We start from the raw sequence: 21223 nt of genomic DNA, 5'->3' as shown, positions 1-21223 counted from the left end.
GGGTTGTAGCTCCATGGTAGAGCGCTTGCCTAGCACACATGAGGCACTGGGTTTGATCTTCAGCACCACATAAAAATAAAATTAAAAAAATAAAGGTATTTAAAAAAAAAAGAGTAAATGGAATGTGCATGTAAGGCCCAAGTACGGAATCTGACACCCGTCACTGGTAGTAAATATTTTTACATTTATGATCATCCTGCCTCAGCCTCGGAGATGCTGGGATTATAGGTGAGGACCATCGTACCAGGCCCTGGCCCATTTCTTGTCCCTGCCAAAGCCCTTGACAACCCATAGCAGAGAGAGGGCAGATTCAGAGATGAGAAGTGGAGAAGAGTGTGCTTCGATTTGATTGTAAGTTTATTAGAAAGGCCATGGACAGATGAACCCTGAGTTACCAGCTGAGGAAGAAATGAAAAAAGCCCCTGCCCCTGTGGCCTGCACCCCTGGCCTCCATGACCTCTGTCCAGTAGCAGACTCAATAGAAATCTGCCGAAAAGTGCTCTCCATGTCCTCTCCCTGGGGCGGCCCAACCTGAATGCAGGGGCCCATGGGTGGGCCGATGCGGATGCTGGTGCCTGGAGCCTGGAGCCAGCAGCTCTAGCCGAAAGTGGTTCTAGACCCCTGGCAGAACAGGCTGGAGGAGCTGGCTGGGGAGAGAGGGAGTTCTACTTAACAGTCGGTGGCTCTGCGAGGCGACGCCGGGCTGTCGTGGGGGATCTGCCAATGGCTCCAGATAACCAATTGTGGGGCCCCCAGGGTAGGACCCCGAAGCTGCTCCAGGAGTCTCAGCCACAGAGAGCCCCAGCATGACGCAGTGCCCCTTCTGGGGTTGCACTGGCTATTTCTGCTCCCAGAAAGGCAAATGGATCTTGTAAAACTCCACGGGGGTTGACGCCATTATTTTCCTTAAAAAAGGTCAGAGTTTGTACAGTGACCCGATTTCCACCAGCAGAGCCTAAGCCGGAAGAGTCCATCCTGGGGAAGGAGAAGGCACTTCTCACACCCTCGCGGGGGGTGATCTGGGCTGGCTGCTTCCCGGACCCCTCGAGGCTCCAACTTGCTCTGGCCCCGTGACTCAGGCTGCTCCCTCTGGGAAGGATGCTGCCTCCATCAAGCTAGCACCGCCCTGCGGCCTGGGCGCCAGGCCCCTCACAGAGTGGTGGACGGCAGCTTCCTCACCCGCCGCTGGGCCAGGATAGATGACTCGATCGGCTTTAGCTGGGGGGTGGGCTTGGAGCTGTTGAGCGCGGAGTACGTGGCTGCCATGGCTCCCTGGGAGAGGAGGTAAGTCAGGTGACCAGTGAGGAGGTGAGCAGGAGAGGGACACTGTCCCAGGTCAGGCCAGCCTCTCCCAGAGCCCCACAGCCCACCCAGCCCACTATTTCCAGCCTTGGTGGTCCTTCATGGTCATTGGTCCTGCCTCCTCCATCAGAATGGAGGCTTCAGAGGTTGGTAGTTGTGTCTGCCAGAAGACTAGAGCCCCTGAAAACAGGACTGTCTCATGTCCTCTGTCCCACCTCCTGGTCCTGGGCACAGACATGGGATCTCCTGGTTCCACTACCCCAAGTCCTTGCACATGACACCCTGGCCTGGGTAACCTGCCACCCTGCGGCTGCCAGCGGCTGGGCTGTCATACCTTCACAAGCTGCAGGTCCTGGTGGGACAGCTGGCTCTGGGGAAGCTTGTCTTTCTGGGTGATCCATGGGTGCTGCAGGACCTGCTTGGCTGTGAGACGCTGGTGGGGGTCCACATGCAGCATCTTGGACACCAGGTCCTAGCGGCACAGGGGCAAGGGGAAGGTGTGAGGGGCAGCAGGGCAGAGATCATCTGTGTCCCGCAGATGTGGAAGGGGAAGACAACTGCACCGACCAGCTCCCACCTGAACCCTTGCCCCTGCCCTGCGATCCATTCTCCACAAGCCACGGCTCCCCAGGCACAGCCAGGGCGTTCCCCTCTGGGGGCTTCTGCTCTCCTCGCACTTCCAGGAGCCCGCTTGCCTTCCAGGATGGAAAGGGGCAAGAGCCTAAGGGCTGAGGCCGGGCAGATTCCGGTGCGAATCTGGCTCTTCCGCTTATTAGCTGAGGGCCCTGGGCAAGTCCTTCAACTCTCTGAGCTTCAGTGTCCCCTCTGAGAAATGGGGGCAACAACACTGCCACACAGGCTGGTGGAAGTGGTGCTGCTTATGAAGGGCTCAAATCTGTTCGCACAGAGACTCCCAGTGATAGGAACTGTCACCAATACTGAAAACTCTTCCCTCTTTGGGAAGGTCCTCTCCATGGGCAGTTGCTCTGCTTCTGCTCCGTGCCTGGATCCCCGGGGAGGCCTGCAGGCCTACAGCTCCCCTCCACTGAGCTTCCAGAAGAGAGGTGCTGGGATTGTGCAGTCCTCTGTCCCCCACATGGGAAAGGACCATGAATGATCAGTCACCAAGTTACCCCAAAAAAGGGCCAGTCTGCCTAGGAAGCTTCCTCTTGGGAGAAAGGCTATAGGACACCTGAGCTGCTGAAAAGCCCCGGGATGGACCCTGCCCCTCCTCCACGAGCTTAAAGACTCACCTTGGCTGTCTCGGAAACCGTGTTCCAGTTTCCCCCACTGAGGGTGAACTTCCCACTGCCGATCCGGGTCAGGATCTCCTCTGGGGTGTCACTGGGTCCGTTGGCAAATGGAGTGTATCTGGAGAAAAGCCCACACAGCTGGGTACAGCCTCTGCCCTCCTGCTCAGACTGCATGCTTCAAGGTGCAGCTCCCGTAGGCAGGGCCTGTCCCCAGGCAGAGCTGATCTCCCCTGAGACAAGCCCCAGCCCAGGCTGATCCCAGGACAGGAGTGGGGAGGGCCCGGCCGGGCACTCACCCCGCCAGCATGGTGTACAGCAGAATGCCCAGGCTCCAGATGTCACAGCCTTCATCGTAGCCCTGGCGCTTCAGCACCTGGCAGGAAGGCAGGGGAGGGTGGTCAGTCCGAGGGCAGTAGGAAGTGGCCACACACTCCCCAAAAGGTAGAACAAGAGTCCCCGCTGTGGCTAGATCTGCCCTCGGTCCCTGAGTCAAGGCTATAGACACTGTAGGCCTGGACAGTGTGGGCCTCCAGGTGCGGCACAAAGCCTCCTGCTGTCCCCACTCACCTCGGGCGCCACGAAGTTGGCTGTGTAGCAAGGCGTCATGAGGAGCCCATTCTCAGCCCGCAGCTGCTTGGCGAAGCCAAAGTCACAGATGCGCAGGCACTCGGGGTTCCCAGACTCGTCCACGTACAGGATGTTGCTGGGCTTGAGGTCTCTGTGCACAACCTAGGGGCAGAGGACTGGGGTCAGCCTCCGTATGGGAAGGCTGCTAGGGAAAAATCTAGAATCTGGGAAGAAGGAAAAGGGCTACCACACAGGAGCCCTTCTCCCTGTGCTACTACTGCCTGCTTGAAATCTCAATGGAGCACGATCTAAGGTGGCAGGAATTCAACCTGCCCAACACTGAGCTCCGGAGTTCTCTCAAATCCGCTCCTCACATAAGTAAGGTTGCAATTATGTGAGGAGCGGATTTGAGAGAACTCCGGAGCTCAGTGTTGGGCAGGTTGAATTCCTGCCACCTTAGATCAGTAAGGTTTCCCCTGAACATCCCCACACAACAGCCCCCGGCCACCCAGTATTCCTGAGCCTTCTTACTCTGCTCTGCTTTTGTCACACAGTAGCATTTAACACCATGGGACATAATATTTCATTTGTTTTCTGAGTCTGCTCACTGGAATGTAGCTTCCTGAGCATTTAGCTCTCACTACTGAGCCCAGCACTCACACTAGCTCCTGGTACAGGGCAGGTACTCGATGGGTCTCTGTTGAAGGAATGGCGGGACAGCACTTACCCTGAGGCCATAAGCAAATGACTTTCCCCTGGATCCCATGTGCTCCTCTGTAACCCAAGGGGACCCGAACACCCCACTCGGCATGCTCCTCCCCCTCTGCATGGTTGTATTCATAGCCAAACCTCTACCACTTAATTATAATCCTCAGATCTCTAGCCCTGGCCCAGAACTTTCCTGAGTCCAGGCTCACAGATCCAGTTTCCTACCAGAAGGCCACTGCTGGATGTTCCATAGTCTCAAACTCAGCCTATTCCAAATGCTAGACATCATGTTCTCACCCTCCTGCTCCTCCTCCCACGAGCTAATGGAACTCCCTGGGGAATGTCAAAACCTTCAATGGGCCTGGTGTGGTGGTGCACTGTAATCCCAGTGACTCAGGAGGCTGAGGCAGGAGGAAGGCAAGTTCAAAGCCAGCCTCAGCAATTTAGAGAGGCCCCAAGCAAGTTAGCAAGACCCTGTCTCAAAATTTAAAAATAAATAAATAAATAAACGAACTGGGGATCTGGCTCCATGGTTAAGGGCCTCTGGGTTCAATTCCCAATACCAAAAAACAAAGCCATTCAATGGCTCCCTAGTACCGGCAAGATAAAGCCCACGTCCCTAGCCTGCCCTGGGAGGCTCAGTCTGCCCTGGCCTCATCACACACCGCATTCTCTCAGGCACTCTGAGCTCAGGCCACGCGGGCTCCGTCCACAGTAGTCCTAACCATGCCTGCCTGTGGAGTGCCTAATCACCTTGCAGCACCCAGCCAGGGACCAGCACAGAGCAAGTGCTAAGTGAGCTCTGTGCAATGAATGAAGGAATCACACCTCTGAAACATGCAGTCACCTTGCAGGTGACATCAGTTGAGTCCTGCAGACTGGTTGGCTTCATTGTTCCAATTGAACCCCAAGCACTCCGGCAGGTGTCCATGGGAAGGGCAGATGGAGAACAGGTGTGGCCCAGCACAGCCGGCCTCCAGAGGAAAAGGGCCACACAGACACTGGCCCCGGTGATACTCTGTGAGTTGCATCCAAGAACTGGAGGAAGCCCTTGGACTTTCTCCTTCCAACATGGTCACATGTGCAGGCCCCCAGAGAATGCAGACTGTCTTCCCCAAAGTGCCCAGCCATGCTTGAGAGGCCAGGGATGCTGGGGACACCTGTACAGGTGATATTCCTGGTTTAAGAGGGTTCCTCATCATGATCTCACTGGGGCTATCCATCACACCTTGGTAATGATTGGCTCCATTTTACAGAGGAGGGAACTGAGGCTCTGTATGAGAATGGCCTTGCTTGTAGAGTAAGAGGCAAACCCAGGTCTGACTGTAATTCCACGGTCTATTGAACACAGCACAGATAACACTTTTGGGAAACAGGAACATGGGTGTTTGTGATCTTATCCCGCCCCAACAACACAGAGAAACGACAAACTCCACCAGGCCTCATCATGGCAGTAAGACAAGAACACGGAGGCAGGGGGGCAGCTTGGAAAAGCCCTGCAGGTGGTTCTGCGACCCGACCCTCAGGTGGGGAGTGGGAAGATGATGCGGTCTCCCATCTCACGGCACAGGAAGTCACAGCAGGCTGGGTGACTGTGAGGGAGGCCAGGCTGAGTGGGAACCACACCAACCAGTCTAAAGGGGCAACTGCTCTTGGTGCCAGTCGATAGTCACCGCAGAGCAACTCGGGCCTGGTTTTTTAAAAGCAGCCAAATCACTACACCTTACCAAACCAACCCCAAACAAAAGTCATCCCATATCGTGCAGGCCAAACGAAATATTTTTATAGGTTAAATGCAACCACAGGTCAACGGGCCATGACCTCTGGTAGTCACAAGGAGTCAGGCAGGCTGGAGTGTGAGTCTTGGATTTGCCCTCCATAGCTGTGTGGTCCACCTCTCTAGCCCTCACTTTTCTCAACTGTAAAATGGTGATGATAACAGTAATCAAATCCCTGGGTAAGGGCTAGAGATGTGGCTCAGTAGTAGAGCATCTGCCTAGCAAGTATGAGGCCCTGGGTTTGATCCTTAGCACGGAAAACAAAACAAAACAAAATCAGAAGACATGCTGTCCAGAGCATCCAATCTTGTGCATGAGTTCAGAGCCCAGACTTCAGATTAGCTGTAAGGCTTCAGGCAAGTTATTTAAACCTCAATCCTCTCACTTGTAAAATAAAGATCACGATGACACATTCTTCACCAGTTCCTTTTTTGTAACAATTAAGTGAGTTTAAGGGCTGGGGATGTGGCTCAAGCGGTAAGGTGCTCGCCTGGCATGCGGCGCGCGCGGGGCTGGGTTCGATCCTCAGCACCACATACAAACAAAGATGTTGTGTCGGCCAAAAACTAAAAAATAAATATTAAAAAAAAAAATCTCTCTCTCTCTCCCTCTCTCTCACTCTATCTTAAAAAAAAAAAAAAAAAAAGTGAGTTTAATATGCAAAGTGCTCAGAACCTTGCCTGGCCTATAGAATGTGGCAAGTGGCGTGAACTGCCAAGAGCAGCCCCAGGGACAGTCCACCACTGAGCTACCTTCCCAGCCCTTTTAAAGTTTAATTTTGGGATAGGGTCTTACTAAGTTGCCAAGGCTAGCCTCAAACTTGGAATCCTACTGCCTCAGCCTCCTGAGTCAAAAAGATTACAGGTGTGTGCCACTGTGCCCGAAAGCCACAGCACCTTTATCACCATCAGCATCCCCAGCAGATGTGCATTTGGGCACTGGTGACAAATTGTTCTGTGTGAATCATCTGGTTAAAGACAGAGCCAGGGGGCTGAGGTTGTGGCTCAGTGGCAGAGTGCCTGCCTTGCACATGTCAGGCACTGGGTTCAATCCTCAGCACCACATAAAAATAAGTAAACAAAATAAAGATATTATGTCCATCTATAACTAAAAAAAAAAAAAAAAAAAAAAAACCAAAACAACAAAAAGACACAGCCAAAGCCTGGTGTTGGCTCTATTGAATCTGCATCTCAAAGGCTGTTCCTGGCATGATGGGGACCTTATGGAAACAGACAAGATGGAGTCTGGGGACATTTTTTTTTCTTTTCTCTCTCTCTCTCTCTCTCTTTTGTACTGAAGATTAAGCCTTGGGGTGCTTAACCACTGAGCCACAACCCCAGCAATTTTTATTTTTTATTGTGAGGCAGGGTCTCACTAAGTTGCTTTAGGGGCTCTCTGAATTGCTAAAGCTGGCTTTGCACTTGCCATCCTCCTGCCTCAGCCTCATGAGCTCCTAGGATTACACGCATGTGCCACCATGCCTAGTAGTCTGAACTTTAATAGGCTTTACACATTAAACAAAGAATGGCTATAAAATAACACAAAAGGAGCAGACAATCCAATTTAAAAACATGGACAGAAGATGGGAACAGCCATTTCAGGAAAGAAGGCATTCAAATGGCATTATGCATGTGAAGAAGCGTCAACTTCACTAGCCATCAGAGAAATGTCAGTTAGAGCCATAATGAGATACCATCTACACCTATCAGAATGACTACTTAAAAGATGGAAAACATTGCTGGGCACAGTAGCACACACCTGCAATCCCAGCAACTCCGGAGGCTGAGGCAGGAGGATTGCAAGTTCAAGGTCAGCCTAGGCAACTTAGCACAACCCTGTCTCATAAACAAAAAGAAGGACTGGGGATGTGGCTTACTGGTCAAGCACCCCTGAGTTCAATCTCCAGTGACCCCCGCCACACACACATAGGGATCCCAGAGATCTGGAGCCCAGTCACCTTTTCCCATCCCTCAGTTTCTGTTGGATTCCCATCCTATAGACCACAGCTACTCCAGATGCCAAATCAACCCAGAGAATGCCCTCCAAATACTTCAATAAGAACAGCTGCCCAGGGGCTGGGGCTGTAGCTCAGTGGCAGAGCACTTGCCTAGCATGGGTGAGACACTGGTTTCGATGCTCAGCACCGCATAAAAATAAACACATAAAATAAAGAACAGCTGCCCATTTCCTCATCAGTTGTCTCTGGTATTTGGAGAGGGCCAGACACATCGCAGTTTCCCAAAGTCAACTCCTGGTTTTGGGAAAGATACAATTTCCTTCAGGTGGTTCCTCAAACTTGGAACCTGCCTTGTGGAAGGGACTCCCTTTGGAGGCATCTCCTGCTCTAGAAAGCTCTTCCTTGCTCTGAGCTTCGGGCAACCCACTGGTAACTCACTGCCGTGGCTTTGTCTCCTAAACCCTCTTGGAGGTAACTTTAACTAGTACTCACTTGACAACAAAACAGGAAAAGGAAACACACTCACTCTTTGATCTCACACGTTTGATCATTAGTCTGTTTGCATTGGCCATTTCAGAGACCAAAGCCACTTCAAACAGGACCATTAAAAGCACATGTGGTCACCAAACTGAAGCTTTGAGTATGAGGTAAAGTTCCTTTTTATAAAAGAGTTCCTGCTAATCAATCACACTTAGTCAGACAGCGCCATTTTTGTACACCCTAGTGAAATAATTGATTCAAAAACCCTGAAAGGAGGAAGCCATTACATGAGGCTCGCTACAATGAGGAGATAGGCCTGTTATCACCTGGCGTGAATAATGGGGGGGCAACACGGGGTCATGTGCTCAAAGCACTTGCACCTCATGGAGTGGCCTCCTACTGATTTTGTTTTGTTTTGTTTTGCCCTATCCTGTTATTATTGTTTTGTAGCAGAATGGCCAACGTATTATTAGGTAACTGCAGATATTTGGTTGTGCACAAGAGAAGCTAGTGTACAGCTGCCAATGGGACATATGATTCTTTTGTTTTGGATAAACACTTGAACACAACTCAGGTCCTGTGGCATCTGGACTCTAGGCCTGAATGGAGGAACAGCCTTCCCTGTGCACCTGCAATGATGTCACGATTCCTACCCCCCACCCCTTCAATGTATGGAAATAGGTGCCAATGATTGAACATGGTCACAATAGCTCCCTTTTCTAGACTTTTCCTTAGTCCTCTACAGACATGATCTGGCCAAGATAAACACAGTTGGAATTCCTTGAAGGTCAATGATTCATAATAGTTAAGTATTCTACATGATTCTCTGGGATCCCAGATCCCGGCTTTCTGAACTTCTCCCATCCCACCAAAATTTGAAGCTACATCTAAATAAGATTCTGGAGCAAGCTGCGTATGGTGGTGCAGGGCTGTTAATTCCAGAAACTCAGGAGGCCGAGGCATGAAGATCCCAAGTTTGAGGTCAACCTGGGGAACTTAGCAAGACTCTGTCTCAAAATAAAATTCAAAAGGGCTGGGGGTGTGGTGGCTCAGTGGTAGAGCACTGGACCAGCATGTGTGACACAGTCCTGGGTTCAATCCCCAGCAATTAAAAAAAAAAAAAAAAAAAAACGGTTTTAGAGGAACTTGCAGTTTACAGGAAACATGAGCAATAGAGAAATAACATAAATAATGCCACCAGGAAGTAAAAGACTTATTCAGAATGTGGGACATTCTACAGAACAAACTGATCTCTTCAGCAAGTTAAGTGGCTTACAAAAGGGAGTTTTTACTATGCAGGTGACATGGGTGTACACATTTAACAAAACTCATCAAATTGTTCACAGAACATCTACCTCATGCAGATTTTACTTCAGTTTAAAAAGAAGACTTGCACGCACAAGGCCCTGGGTTCAATCCCCAGCACCACAAAAAAAAAAAAAAAAAAAAAAAAAAAAATCCCTGTGCTTTAATTTTGGGATGGGGTTGTGGCTTAGCGGTGGAATGCTCGCCTAGAATGCATGAAGCACTGGGTTCGATCTTCAGCACCACATAAATGTGAAATAAGATACTATGTCCACCTAAAATTAAAATATAAATATTTTTTAAAAATAAGAAGATTTGGATAGAACAACTAAATGAAATAAATGTGTGGACTTTGCAGGGATTATGATTTCAATGATATCTAATCATAAAAAGAGATCAGGATTTCAATTATAATACCCAATCATGAAAAGACATTTTTGAAAGGACAGGAGGGAAAATGTTTTTGTGAATTTATGTGAAAACAACTCACAGCTAATTTTGTTAGTTGGTTGAAAAATAATGTCCACTGTTTTTTTTTTTTTTAATTTTTTTTTAATGTTTATTTTTTAGTATTTGGCAGACACAACATCTTTGTCGGTATGTGGTGCTGAGGATCGAACCCGGGCCGCATGCATGCCAGCCGAGTGCGCTACCGCTTGAGCCACGTCCCCAGCCCCAATGTCTACTGTTTTTAAAATTACAGATATATGGGCTGGGGTTGTGGCTCAGTGGTAGAGCACTTGCCTAACTGAGTTTAATTCTCAGCACCACATAAAAATAAATAAATTAAATAAAGGTATAAAAAATTACAGATATATGACTAAGATGATGTGAAGTCTAAAACATGCTTTAAAAGACTTTAGTTATAGGGCTGGAGGTTTAACTCAGTGGTACAGTATCCCTGGGTTCAATGTCCAGTACCAAGCAAAAGCAAGACTTTATAAGCCTTTGTAGGTCAAGTGTCAAAATGCCTGTAACTTCCTTTCAAATGCATTTTCCAAAATATATATATTAAGGGAAGCTGAGGTAGGAGGATTGCAAGTTCAAAGCCAGTTTTAGCAACTTAGTGAGACCCTGTCTCTAAATAAAATATAAAAAAGGGGCTGGGGGAGCCGGGGCTGTAGCTCAGTGGTAGAGTGCTTGCTTAGGAGATGTGAGGCACTGGGTTTGATCCTCAGCACCACATAAAAATAAATAAATTAAATAAAGGCATTGTGTCCACCTACAACTTAAAAAAAAAATTAAAGAAAAAGGTGGGCTGAGGACGTGGCTCAGTGGTTAAGCGCCCTTAGGTTTAACCCCAGGTACAAAAACATAAATAAAAATAAATTAAAGGTTGTGGCTCAGTGGTAGAGCACTTGCTGCTCAGTGGTAGAGGCAATGGGTTCGACCCTCAGCACCATGTAAAAAGAAAAAAACAAAAACCTAAGCAAATAAAGGCATTTTGTCCATTTACAACTATAAAAAAATTTTTTAAAAAAGATATATTAAGTCTAGAGGAAAATGAATTTTTTTTTTAAGAGAGTGAGAGAGAGAGAGAAATTTTTTAATATTTATTTTTTAGTATGGGTGGACACAACATCTTTGTTGGTATGTGGTGCTGAGGATCGAACCCGGGCCGCACGCATGCCAGGCGAGCGCGCTACCGCTTGAGCCACATCTCCAGCCCCAATGAATTTCATTATATTATTCTTTGACCTTTTCTATAAATTTGATCTTTCTTCTCAAAAAAGTTGAGAAAAATACTTCAGCAGCAACGAAAAAGAAACAAAGGAGGACTGGGAGGTGGCTCAGGGGTAGAAATTTGCCTAAAATGTACAAGGCCCTGCACTGAAAAAGAGAAAGGGAGGGAGGGAGAGATGAAAAGAAAGAAGTGGCCAATGTCAGTACTAGGGCTAGTTGCCCAGGCTGGTCTTGAACTCCTGGACTCCAGCGATCCCCCAGCCTCAGCCTCCCGAGTGCTGGCAGGCGTGCTCCACTGGGCTGGTTTTGACAATTCTTGAATTTGGGTGTCGAGCACTCGGGTGGTTACATTCTTCTTCTTAGTCCTGCGCATGTGTTGGGGTCCTGCCTCCCTGCTTACATGTGGCAGTTACCGCTAGCCAGCCCTGAGAGTGGGAAGCCGCACTTTCAAGAAAAGTACTTCGCTTCACCCCACAACCACCCCATGATAAGGCAGCTACCACAAGTCTGCAGAAGACCCAAGGCTCAGAGAGGCCGGATGGCTCTCCCAACTGCATGCGCAGGTAGGATGAGAAGCCATGACCACAGCACAGTCAATTGGATTTCAGAGGTTACATTCTTTTTTTTCCCTGCTTGGTGCCAGGGATTGAACCCAGGGGCACTTTACCTCTGGGCTATATCCCTAGCCCTTTATATAGACATTTTTTTGAGACTAAGTCACTGAAGCTGGCCTCTAACTTGCAATCCTCCTGCCTCAGTCTCCCGAGTCACTTGGATTCCAGGTGTGCACCATCTCATTCAGCTCAGAGCCTACATTCCTAATCCTCACAGACTGATTAGAAGTACCTCAGAACATCACCTCATCCAAAGAGAAACTCACAGTCATACAGAACTTCTCTACCTTCCGCTCTGCGCCTTGGCCCAGAGCCACGTAGTGTTTACTTGCTTTGTGCAGCAATAAAGGCCACGTTCTGCTCTCTGGCCCTACACCTCTTCCGCCCACTGCTTCCAGCAGCATTTCCTCCTGCATCCATTTCCTGTCTTAGCAACTGGTCCGCAGCCAAATTCACCCCTTGGAAGGCTTGCACCTCCCTACAGGGACCCTGCAGCTTCCCAACTCAAAGTCCACTCTTCCCCGCGGCTTCCACCCCCACTCCTCAGCCTGACATCCTGGCTCCACTCTTCTCTGACTGTGGGGTCTTGGGCAAATGACCTCACACTTGTCATCTTACCTGTAAAGTCAGGCCAATAACTACAACAAACTCAGGGGTGTGAATTGAGATAATATAGGGAGACCCTACGTTAAGCCTTGGCATAACAACTGGCACTGAACAAACTGTTCCTTTCTGCAGTTCGGCTTCTGTCTCTCTTAACATCCATCCACTCACCTACACACCTGTCCCTCATCCCCTCTGTCTGTCTGGCTGGGTGGAGACTGGCACTCCTGGGCCAGACCATGGTTCTTCCGCTGGATGGATGGCATGACCTTTGGCACTCTCTGCCCCTCCCCAAGTCCACACTCACCCCCTGTGAGTGCAGATACTCCACAGTCTTGCTGATGGTGTGCAGGACGAAGCTGGCCTCCCGCTCTGAGAAGAACTTCTGCCTTAGTATCTTGTCCAGCAGCTCCCCACCCCGCATCAGCTCGGTCACCAGGTACACGTGTTTGCCATCATCATACACCTGCCAAAGATCTCGCCATCAGGCCCCTGTCCCCAGTGCCAGGCCTGAGGGCTCAGTCACCAGCACCCAGCAGGGAAGCATGACACGAGCCTCCGGCAGTGTTCTGCCCTGGCCAGACCCTCACCCATCCGGACCCTGTCCTCCTGGACGAGGTGGTGCTGGCCCTGGTCCCTGAAGAGCAGAGAAGCTCTCAAGAGAATGTCCGAGTCTCAAGGAGGACACTTGGGATGTCTCCAGACCAGAGGGACCCAGAGTGCCCCTGCCCCCTCTCTGTGTCCTGGGAGGAGGGTGAGAAACCAAGGCATGACCTCCCACAGACAAATCCTAGCGTCAAGGATGCCAGGCCCCGGCCCAGCCTCGAGGCCCTCCACTCACGTCTTTCAGGGTGATGATGTTGGGGTGCTGCCCGTACCGCAGGAGAATCTCAATCTCTTCTGAGGGGTCCCGCTTGCTCTTATCGATGACCTGAAGAAAGGGGGAACAAATGGCATCTCAGGGGGACAGACTCCAAGGTATCTCCCTGCCCTGGGGGCTCTCCTTCAACATCCAGAGCTTCAGGCACTAACCTTCCCCGCCAAAGGACCACACCTACATTGGCCTCACCCCCAGCCCAGCAGCCTTGGCCAGGACGTGGTCAGGAGGCCCACCTTGACAGCATACTCCATGTTGGTGGCCTTGTGAACACAGCGCTTACACACGGAGTAGGAGCCCACACCAATCGTCTCCTTTACCACATAGCCATCACTGAAAACCAGGTTCTTCCCATGGAGTTGCTGCAAGAGACCAAGAGATGAGGCTAATCCCTGGCTCCACAGTGCCAGGGGTCACCCCAGTACCAAGGCCTTCCTGCATGGAGATGGAGTAAGGGAAGAGCCAGGAGCCTGGGGCAATGCTGGCTGTGGGACCTTGGAAGGACCTGCCCCTCCTTGGGCCTCAGTTTTCTACTCTATACAGTGGACACACTCACTGCCTCCTTGCTGGCCCACGGTGGTCTACAGTCAGAGGGTGGTGGAAGGGTGGGCAAGAGTCAGGACACATACTGAGCGGTGCGTGGTTCTGAGAAGCCTGGGAAAGCCCACGGGGGTGCAGAAGTGCTGAGCCGGATTCCAGCTCTGCCACTTTCTGTAGCTTTGGGGAGGTAGCCTCCTGTTTCAGGGTGTCACAGCCCTCGGCATGGGGTGTCTCAGGTTCTGAGACATTAACAATAGTAAATGCTCACACAGTGTCCCGCGTGTGCTGTGTGCCGGGCACTGTTCCAAGCATGATCATCAGGTGGCCATGTGTCACCTGTTGCTCTCATATCCAGTCTGGTTTAATATTTGTCTTGGACAAAGATGTCCCAGTTTGGATCATAAATTACAGTCATCTTGACTTTACTCATATTAGCTCAGGTAAATCCTCACAGCAACTCTAGCATTACCTCCATTTACAGATGGGAAACTGAGGTCTGGAAAGACAAGTGTCTCAGCCAAAGTCCCTTTACCTTGGAGGCTCTGGACCCAGGCAATGAGATCTGGAGTTGGCATTTCCTTTTTTTTTTTTTTTTGGTACTGGGGATTGAACTGGGTGCTCTACAACTGAGCTATATCCCCAGCCCTTTTAATTTATTTTTTTAATATTTATTTATAATTATATTTTTTTTAGTTGTAAATAGATATTTTGTTTTATTTATTTATTTATATGCGATGCTGACGATAGAACCCAGGGCCTCACAGATGCTAGGCAAACATTTTACTGCTGAGCCACAACCTCAGCCCCTTATTTATTTTTATGTGGTGCTGAGGATTGAACCCATGGCCTCACATGTGCTAGGCAAGCACTCTACCACTGATCCACAACCCCAGTCCTGCCCTTTTAATTTTGAGAGGGTCTTGCTAAATTGTCAGGCTGACCTTAAACTTGTGATCCTCCTGCCTCTGCCTACCCAGTAGCTGAGATTACAGGTGTATGCCACTGTGCCCCCAACCAGAGTCTACATTCTTTTTTTTGGAGAGGGTACTGGGATTGAACTCAGGGGCACTCGACCACTGAGCCACATCCCAGGGCCTATTTTGTATTTTATTTAGAGACAAGGTCTCACTGAGTTGCTTAGCACCTCACCATTGCTGAGGCTGGCTTTGAACTTGAGATCCTCCTGCCTCAGCCCCCTGAGCCACTGGGATTACAGGCATGCACCACGGCTCCTGGCCAGAGTCTACATTCTTGTCTCTCAAATCTAAAATTCCCATGAAGCAGTGTAACATACAAACAAGGGATAAATGTGGACACGCAAGTTCCCTGCCACCCAATCAACTAGGGCCTCAACAACCACTCCCCAACTCTACCCTGGGCATCCCTGGCATTTGCCCTGACCCTGGTCTGTGCCAGGAAATTTATACATTCATGTTTCCATCCAGTGATGAGAGCCACTGTGTGAGGCGGCTTTATCAGCCCTGTTTTACGAATGGGGAAGAAGATCAAGGCGCTTGCAGGCCTCTGGCTCACCCAGGGGCACTGGGACTTGACCCAGGGTTGTGCAGCTCCACAGCTGTGCCCTTAGTTGTTCTGCCTTGTGTCTTCTGGGTGGAAAAGGACAACTGAGCGGCAGTCCCCAGCCTCCCTCACCTGTACCACTGAGTGCAGGGGGGCCTGTGTGGCCCGAGGTTTGCCATCGTCCTCCATGAGGCCAGTGGCCACGAAGCTGAAGCCACGGAACAGCTGGTGGGCACCAGCACTCGGGGGGATGCCTGGGGAATCTGTAGGGGTGGAAGGAGCATATGAGCCTAAGGAGGTACCCACGACCCTGGAGCAGCCAAGCACAGGGAGACCATGGAGGTCCTGCCGGTCACAGCAGCTAGCCACTCCAGGCCTCAGCCCATCTGTTCACACGTGTGTAGAGCAGCCAGTCCCATTGCATGGGAGACATAAGACTCTCTCATTCAGCCTCCAGCCCACGCCAAGCCCAGGCCAAGGATCCTGAGTGCCTCTTCCCCGGCCTCCCGGCCTCAAGTCCGCCCCTTTGGGTCCATCTTCTGGATGGCAGCCAGAGGGAGGGCTCCAACACAAGCTGGCCTGCACCCTTCACATGTCCCTGCTGCCCCCAACTCCTCAGTGTGGCAGTTGAGACCCTGGTGATCTTGGCCTCCTGTCTCCCCATTCTGCTGACTGCCATGCTGGGTCTCCAGACCCTTAAAAGGGTCTCTGTGCCCCCGCACGTGCCAGTCCCTCTGACCAGATGCTCCTTGTCAGGGAGCATCCGCCCTCTAAGGCTCAGCTCCCACGGCCTCCCTGGCTGTCGCTGCTCCTCCGGCCCCTTCTCCTATGAACCTCCCTTCTAAAAATGGCCTGAGCTCCATGAGGCAGGCGGGGTGGGTCTCGTTCACCACCATTCCCCATGGCTGGCACATGGCAGGCACCTGGTATGGATTTGTCAAACAAGTGAATAAAGATGAAGTGGATCACCCGGAGACGTGCTGAGCTCCCTGTCACCAGCAGTGTGCAGGCCAGAGTAGAAAAGCACCCCCTTTGCTCAAACATGCCCCTCTAGGCGGCATCTCAGAACTCATACCCTCCCCTCTGTCCACTGCTGAAATCTGGCCAAGAATTTACCAGCCCCCTCCCAAAGTCTCCCCTCTGGCTTCCTGCAGTGACTCTTGGGAATGAGTAGGGCTGGGGCTGAGCCCATGTTCCTGACGAGTACACTGAGGTCCGGCAGTCAGGACAGCCAAAGCTGATGCCCACGCTTGGCCCTGGCCTGTGGGTGCTGTCACCTCTGCTCTGCCAGACTGTCTCCACCACGGCTTTGCTGGGTCAGATTCCTTATCCCTGACGTGCGCGCAGGCCTGATGGGTTGAGTCCTCCCAGTGGGCGGGAAGGCACCTGGGGCAGGGGTCCTGCTTTTTCTATTGTGCCTTGGCCACCCACACAACTTGCTCTCTCACCCAAACACAAAGAGGCCCACAGAGCCCCAGAGTGGGAGAGACAGGGGGGCGTGAGACAGGGACAGAGTCACAGTCCCACAGAGGCAGACACTCATGGCCTGTCTACCCACATAGCCAGGCCTCCCAGAGATCCTAACCACCCCCATGCCCCAGGGCGCCCCATTCCCTGCTTCCCTCCTGTACCAGCCCCAGGCTGACAAACCAGTCAAGGGACGCACCCTTGGGTGTGCGGGATGTGAACTCAGTGTCAAAGTAGAAGGTGTCGTCAGGTTGCGCCACAGCTGGCTTGAAGGGTGGCTTGATCTCACGACGGTATAGCTTCTGCAAGGTCGGGTGGGTGCTCTGGTCACCATGGTGCCTCCACGTGGGCCCAGCAGACAGTGGCATAACGGCTTGCCCTGGGGAGGCCAGCCCTCAACCCAGGAGCATGCCTTCACCACCCTTTCCTCCATTCCTGAGGCCCTCATTGGCAGAGCCCCCACCTCCCACCCCGACACACTCACATTCCAGTCGATGGTGGAGTAGAAGACATGCCGCTTGATTTCCTCTGCCCCATCCGGGCCGGAGCCTGAAAGAGCCCAAATAAAGGGTCTACCCCTGGATGGCGCAAACCCAGACAGCCCCTGCCTGCCAAGCAGCTGCACAGGGCTCTGGGACCAGCAGCTGCTGAAGCAGCGAGGAGGAGGCGCTCACCCTGCCAGATGCACCCAGCCAATGCCCCGAGGCCTGAGGCCCATTTAGCATCTCGATCTTTCTGGAGCTTCTGATGATCAAGCTCCAGAGTACTTATTGAAGAGGAAGGTCCAGAGAGATTAGGCAACTCTTCCCAGACCACCCAGTCAGGACAGAAGCTGGATTTATCCTGAGACCTCCTGAGGGCCCTTGACCCCTCCTGACACAGGTTCTATCTCTGCTCTTCTTAACCTCTTGTCACTTTCAACCATGAGACCCCAGGGACCTGACCTGGACTGGACCTCACAAACTAGGTCGTGGTCCAAGTGATCCCAGGAGTGAGGAACCCTAAGTACAGTGAACACTCACCCCCACCAGGCACAGACGTCTTTCACCCACAGGGCCCTGCTAGCTGGCCTGGGACACCATCTCCACTAAGACAAGGAATCTGGGGCTCAGAGAGGTGAAGTCACCTGTCTGGGTCACATAACTCATAAATGGCACTCATTCACTCCACAAATATTTATGGAGGCCCCACTGTGTGTCAGCAGCGGGGACAGATGCAGCTGGGATGAGGACCGAGCGTCTTGCTCCTGAACTCACGTGCCTTCTCTTGGGCCAGCAGCCTTGGCGGAGAATCTGTGTGGGGGCCCTGTCCTTGTCCTCAGAGGGGGTGGGAATGACTCAGTTCCTGCCTCCCCCTACACACAGGTCACCCCCTCCAACACCACACATGGAGCCAGAAGGCAGGGTGGCCAGGGGCATTGTCTGCCCACACAAAGGACAAGGGGCCCCTTTCAGCCCCAGATGTGTCCCTGTGGCCTAGGCTGCAGCTGCTCCCTGCTCCCTACCACCCCATGCCCTCCCCTGAGCTGGGGTTGCTTACCGAGTCGGTTGGCAGGATTCCGCTTGAATAGGGCCCGCAGCAGGCTCTGGGCTTCCGTGCTCAGAAACTGGGGCATGCCTAGCTTTGCCCTGAAACAGCCCCCAGGTCTCATCAGGGCTGAGCCTCGCCCCAGAAGCCCCAGCTCCCCTCCCCTCCCCCTATCTGTCCAGGTCTCATTCCCAACTTAGTCTAGACAAGCCAACCACTAACTCACCTGCCAAAGACTTCAAGGATCCCCCCCACGGGCCCTGGTGCACGGAAAGGGGGCTGTGGAAAGTGTAATGTTTAACCCAGGAGGGTCCCATAAATGAGGGCCTCAGAGGTAGGGACAGGGTAATCCTCTGGCCCCCCAAATGGGGTGGAACTTGGGGAGCCCTTCCAGTACCAGGGCAGGGCTGGAGCTTACTTCAAAATCAGGGTCATGGTTTCCTTCCGGTCCTTTCCCTGGAAGGGCAGGGAGCCCGTCAGCATCTCAAACTGCAGAGGATAAAGGTCCATTTAGGCTCCACCCATCTCATACACCAGCTGGCCTCCTCCTGCCCAGACCACCATACTCTAGCCTAGGAGGCTTTGTTTGCTGCGCTGGGGACCGAACCCAGAGCCTTGCATATGCCAGACAAGCCCTCTACCACTGAGCTATATCTCCAGCCCTTTTTATTTATGTATTTAAAATTTTGAGACCGGGTCTCACTCAGTTTCCCAGGCTGGCCTTTAACTTGTGAGTCTCTTGCCTCAGCTAGGAGTAGCTGGGATTACAGGTGTGTACTGCACCTGGCTCCGTCCCAGGATTCTTGCTGGTCTGTTGGACCTCTGAGCCCAGATGCAGCAAAGACTGCCCCTTCCCTTTTCCCTCTGCCAACCTAGACCACTGGGAACCACAACGCTAGGGGCCTGAGACCAAGAGACCCAGAGCCAGGTCAGGGGTGCCCCATGGGGGGTCCAGCCTGGCATCCATCCATCCAAGAAAGGAAACCGTGGCAGCATGTCAGATGAGGCCAGCTTGGCTGTGAGCGGACAGGGGAGAACCTTGGAGGTGACCAAGCCCCTCACTGTATAGGGGGAAACTGAACCCATCCTAGACTGGATCTTTTTTTTTTTTTGTACCGGGGATTGAACTCAGGGGCACTCAACTACTGAGCTGTATCCCCAGCCTTATTTTGTATTTTTTATTTTAGAGACAGGGTCTCACTGAGTTGCTAAGTGCCTCGCCATTGCAGAGGCTGGCTTTGAACTCATGATCCTCCTGCCTCAGCCTCCTGAGCCACTGAGATTATAGGTGTGTGCCACCACACGCGGCTCTGGGCTGGATCTTTTACCCCTGCCTAGGTACTCACCATCAACACTCCGTAAGACCACCAATCTGCACTGTGAGTGTGGCCCTGGCGGTTGACGACCTCGGGGGCCATGTACTCTACCGTCCCACAGAAGGAGTAGGCCTTCTTCTCGTGGTCAATAGCCTCCTTGCTCAGGCCGAAGTCTGCAGCAAGGAGGGCATAGGACAACCCTTTAGGGCCTCTGCCTTCCTCCTGCCACACTCTGCACACTCAACTCCCCTGCCCAGAAGCATGAGGGCATCGCCCCGTCACACTCATGAGAAAGCGAAGGCCCAGAGAGGTTAGGTGACCTCTCTAATCCCATGACGAGCCAGGATTTCATCTTGAGGCGTTCCAAGTTTGGGGCCTGGGGTTTGACCCCTTCCAAATAGTTGGCACTCCCTCCCTGGCCCTCAGCTGGGACCTATCGGGAATTCTTTCTACGCAAGTCCAGAGGCCTGAGAGGGCCACAGCCCACCACTCACCAGTGAGTTTGATGTGGCCCTCCTCATCCAGAAGAATGCTGCAATAGAGACCTGGGAGTCAGGGTCTACCAGAGGCCAGTAACTGTGTGGGTTCTGGTGACACCACAAGGCAGTGGGTCTTTGGCTTGCCCAGATCTATCTGATGAATGAGTGTTGGATTGGGTTGTGGCAGTGCCAGGCAGGTGTGCTGCTGACCTCCTCCATCAATCCCTGCAAGAACTGGGTGCAGCAGGTTCTATTACGGTCCCCTTTTGCTAATGGGGAAACTAAGGCTCAGGAAAGTTAAGTGACTCTCCACAGTCACAGAGCTGGTAAGTGATGGAGATAGGATTTGAATTCAGGTGTGCCTAGCTGTTTTTGAGATGGACTCTCACTATGTTGTCTAGGCTGGCCTCAAACTCCTGGGCTCAAGTGAACCTCCTTCCTGCCTGCCGAGTGGCGGGGACTATAGTTGTGTACCACCATGCCCAACTTGAGGTGTGCCTAATGCTAAAGCCAGATCCCAGTCTACCCCATCACATGCCTCTGGATCCCAAGTTATCGTTGGAAGGTACTGTATTTAGGTATTAAGGGAAATTCTAAAAATGGTCCCAATAAGGAATGCTCTTAATTACACTGGATTAACAAAAAAGTGGGGTGGGGATGTGTGTACCTGCCTCGTTCACAGCAGCACTGGTGATTAGACAGCCCCTAACATGAGCCTGCTGCTGTCCCTTCCCCCTTCAGATAGCCCCAGAGAGGGGGAAGTTGCTGGGAGAACCACATCTACCCCGTAGGCGTGGCCCTGTTCTAGAAGAGGCCTGGAGACTGTTTCTGCAGGGCAGGGCAGGGCAGGGCAGGGCAGGGCAGGGCAGGGGGGGACTTCACTCACTTCTCAGGCTTGAGGTCTCTGTAAATGATGCCCAGGCTGTGCAGGTGGTCCAGGCCCAGAGCCAGCTCGGCCAGGTAAAACTTCACATCCTCCTCTGTGAACATGACCTGCAACAGGCAGGCAGGAGCTGCAGCTGGAACCGCTTCCTCCTCAGGAATAGGGATGCTGAGTGGTCAGCAGCTTCCTGGTCCCAAGGGTCCACCCTGGGGACACAGCCCAGTACCACAGACCTTTCTCTCTCTAAAGGGGTTTGAAGTATGAAATACTAATATACAAGTCACTCATTGTAGCATTGTTTGGAATCAGCCAAAGGCTGGAAACAGCCCACATGTCCAGGAGCCTGGAACAAACTGCCTTTCC

General features: G+C 51.9%; 1 protein-coding gene across 5 annotated transcripts in view; it reads right to left on the bottom strand.

Moving 5' to 3' along the window:
- Nucleotides 1–339: 339 nt before the first annotated feature.
- The window catches only part of Rps6ka1 (ribosomal protein S6 kinase A1), a 40607-nt gene continuing 19723 nt past the window's right edge, over nucleotides 340–21223 (bottom strand). For all 5 annotated transcript variants that reach the window (XM_078025676.1, XM_078025677.1, XM_013364753.4 and 2 more), the window contains 16 exons: nucleotides 20864–20970; nucleotides 19993–20030; nucleotides 19529–19671; nucleotides 18601–18671; nucleotides 18195–18283; nucleotides 17140–17204; nucleotides 16855–16957; nucleotides 15321–15451; nucleotides 13364–13489; nucleotides 13092–13181; nucleotides 12558–12716; nucleotides 3123–3284; nucleotides 2852–2928; nucleotides 2556–2673; nucleotides 1637–1774; nucleotides 340–1272 (listed from right to left, as the gene is read on the bottom strand). In XM_078025676.1, the coding sequence (XP_077881802.1) occupies nucleotides 1150–1272; nucleotides 1637–1774; nucleotides 2556–2673; nucleotides 2852–2928; nucleotides 3123–3284; nucleotides 12558–12716; nucleotides 13092–13181; nucleotides 13364–13489; nucleotides 15321–15451; nucleotides 16855–16957; nucleotides 17140–17204; nucleotides 18195–18283; nucleotides 18601–18671; nucleotides 19529–19671; nucleotides 19993–20030; nucleotides 20864–20970 (1740 nt within the window). In that variant the 3' untranslated portion in view covers nucleotides 340–1149. The remainder of the gene's footprint in view (nucleotides 1273–1636; nucleotides 1775–2555; nucleotides 2674–2851; nucleotides 2929–3122; nucleotides 3285–12557; nucleotides 12717–13091; nucleotides 13182–13363; nucleotides 13490–15320; nucleotides 15452–16854; nucleotides 16958–17139; nucleotides 17205–18194; nucleotides 18284–18600; nucleotides 18672–19528; nucleotides 19672–19992; nucleotides 20031–20863; nucleotides 20971–21223) is intronic.

The sequence above is a fragment of the Ictidomys tridecemlineatus genome, chromosome 11, assembly GCF_052094955.1.
Source record: "Ictidomys tridecemlineatus isolate mIctTri1 chromosome 11, mIctTri1.hap1, whole genome shotgun sequence".
NCBI lineage: Eukaryota > Metazoa > Chordata > Mammalia > Rodentia > Sciuridae > Ictidomys > Ictidomys tridecemlineatus.
Note: the sequence above shows the minus strand (reverse complement) of the source record. Positions and strands in the feature narration are given on the sequence as shown.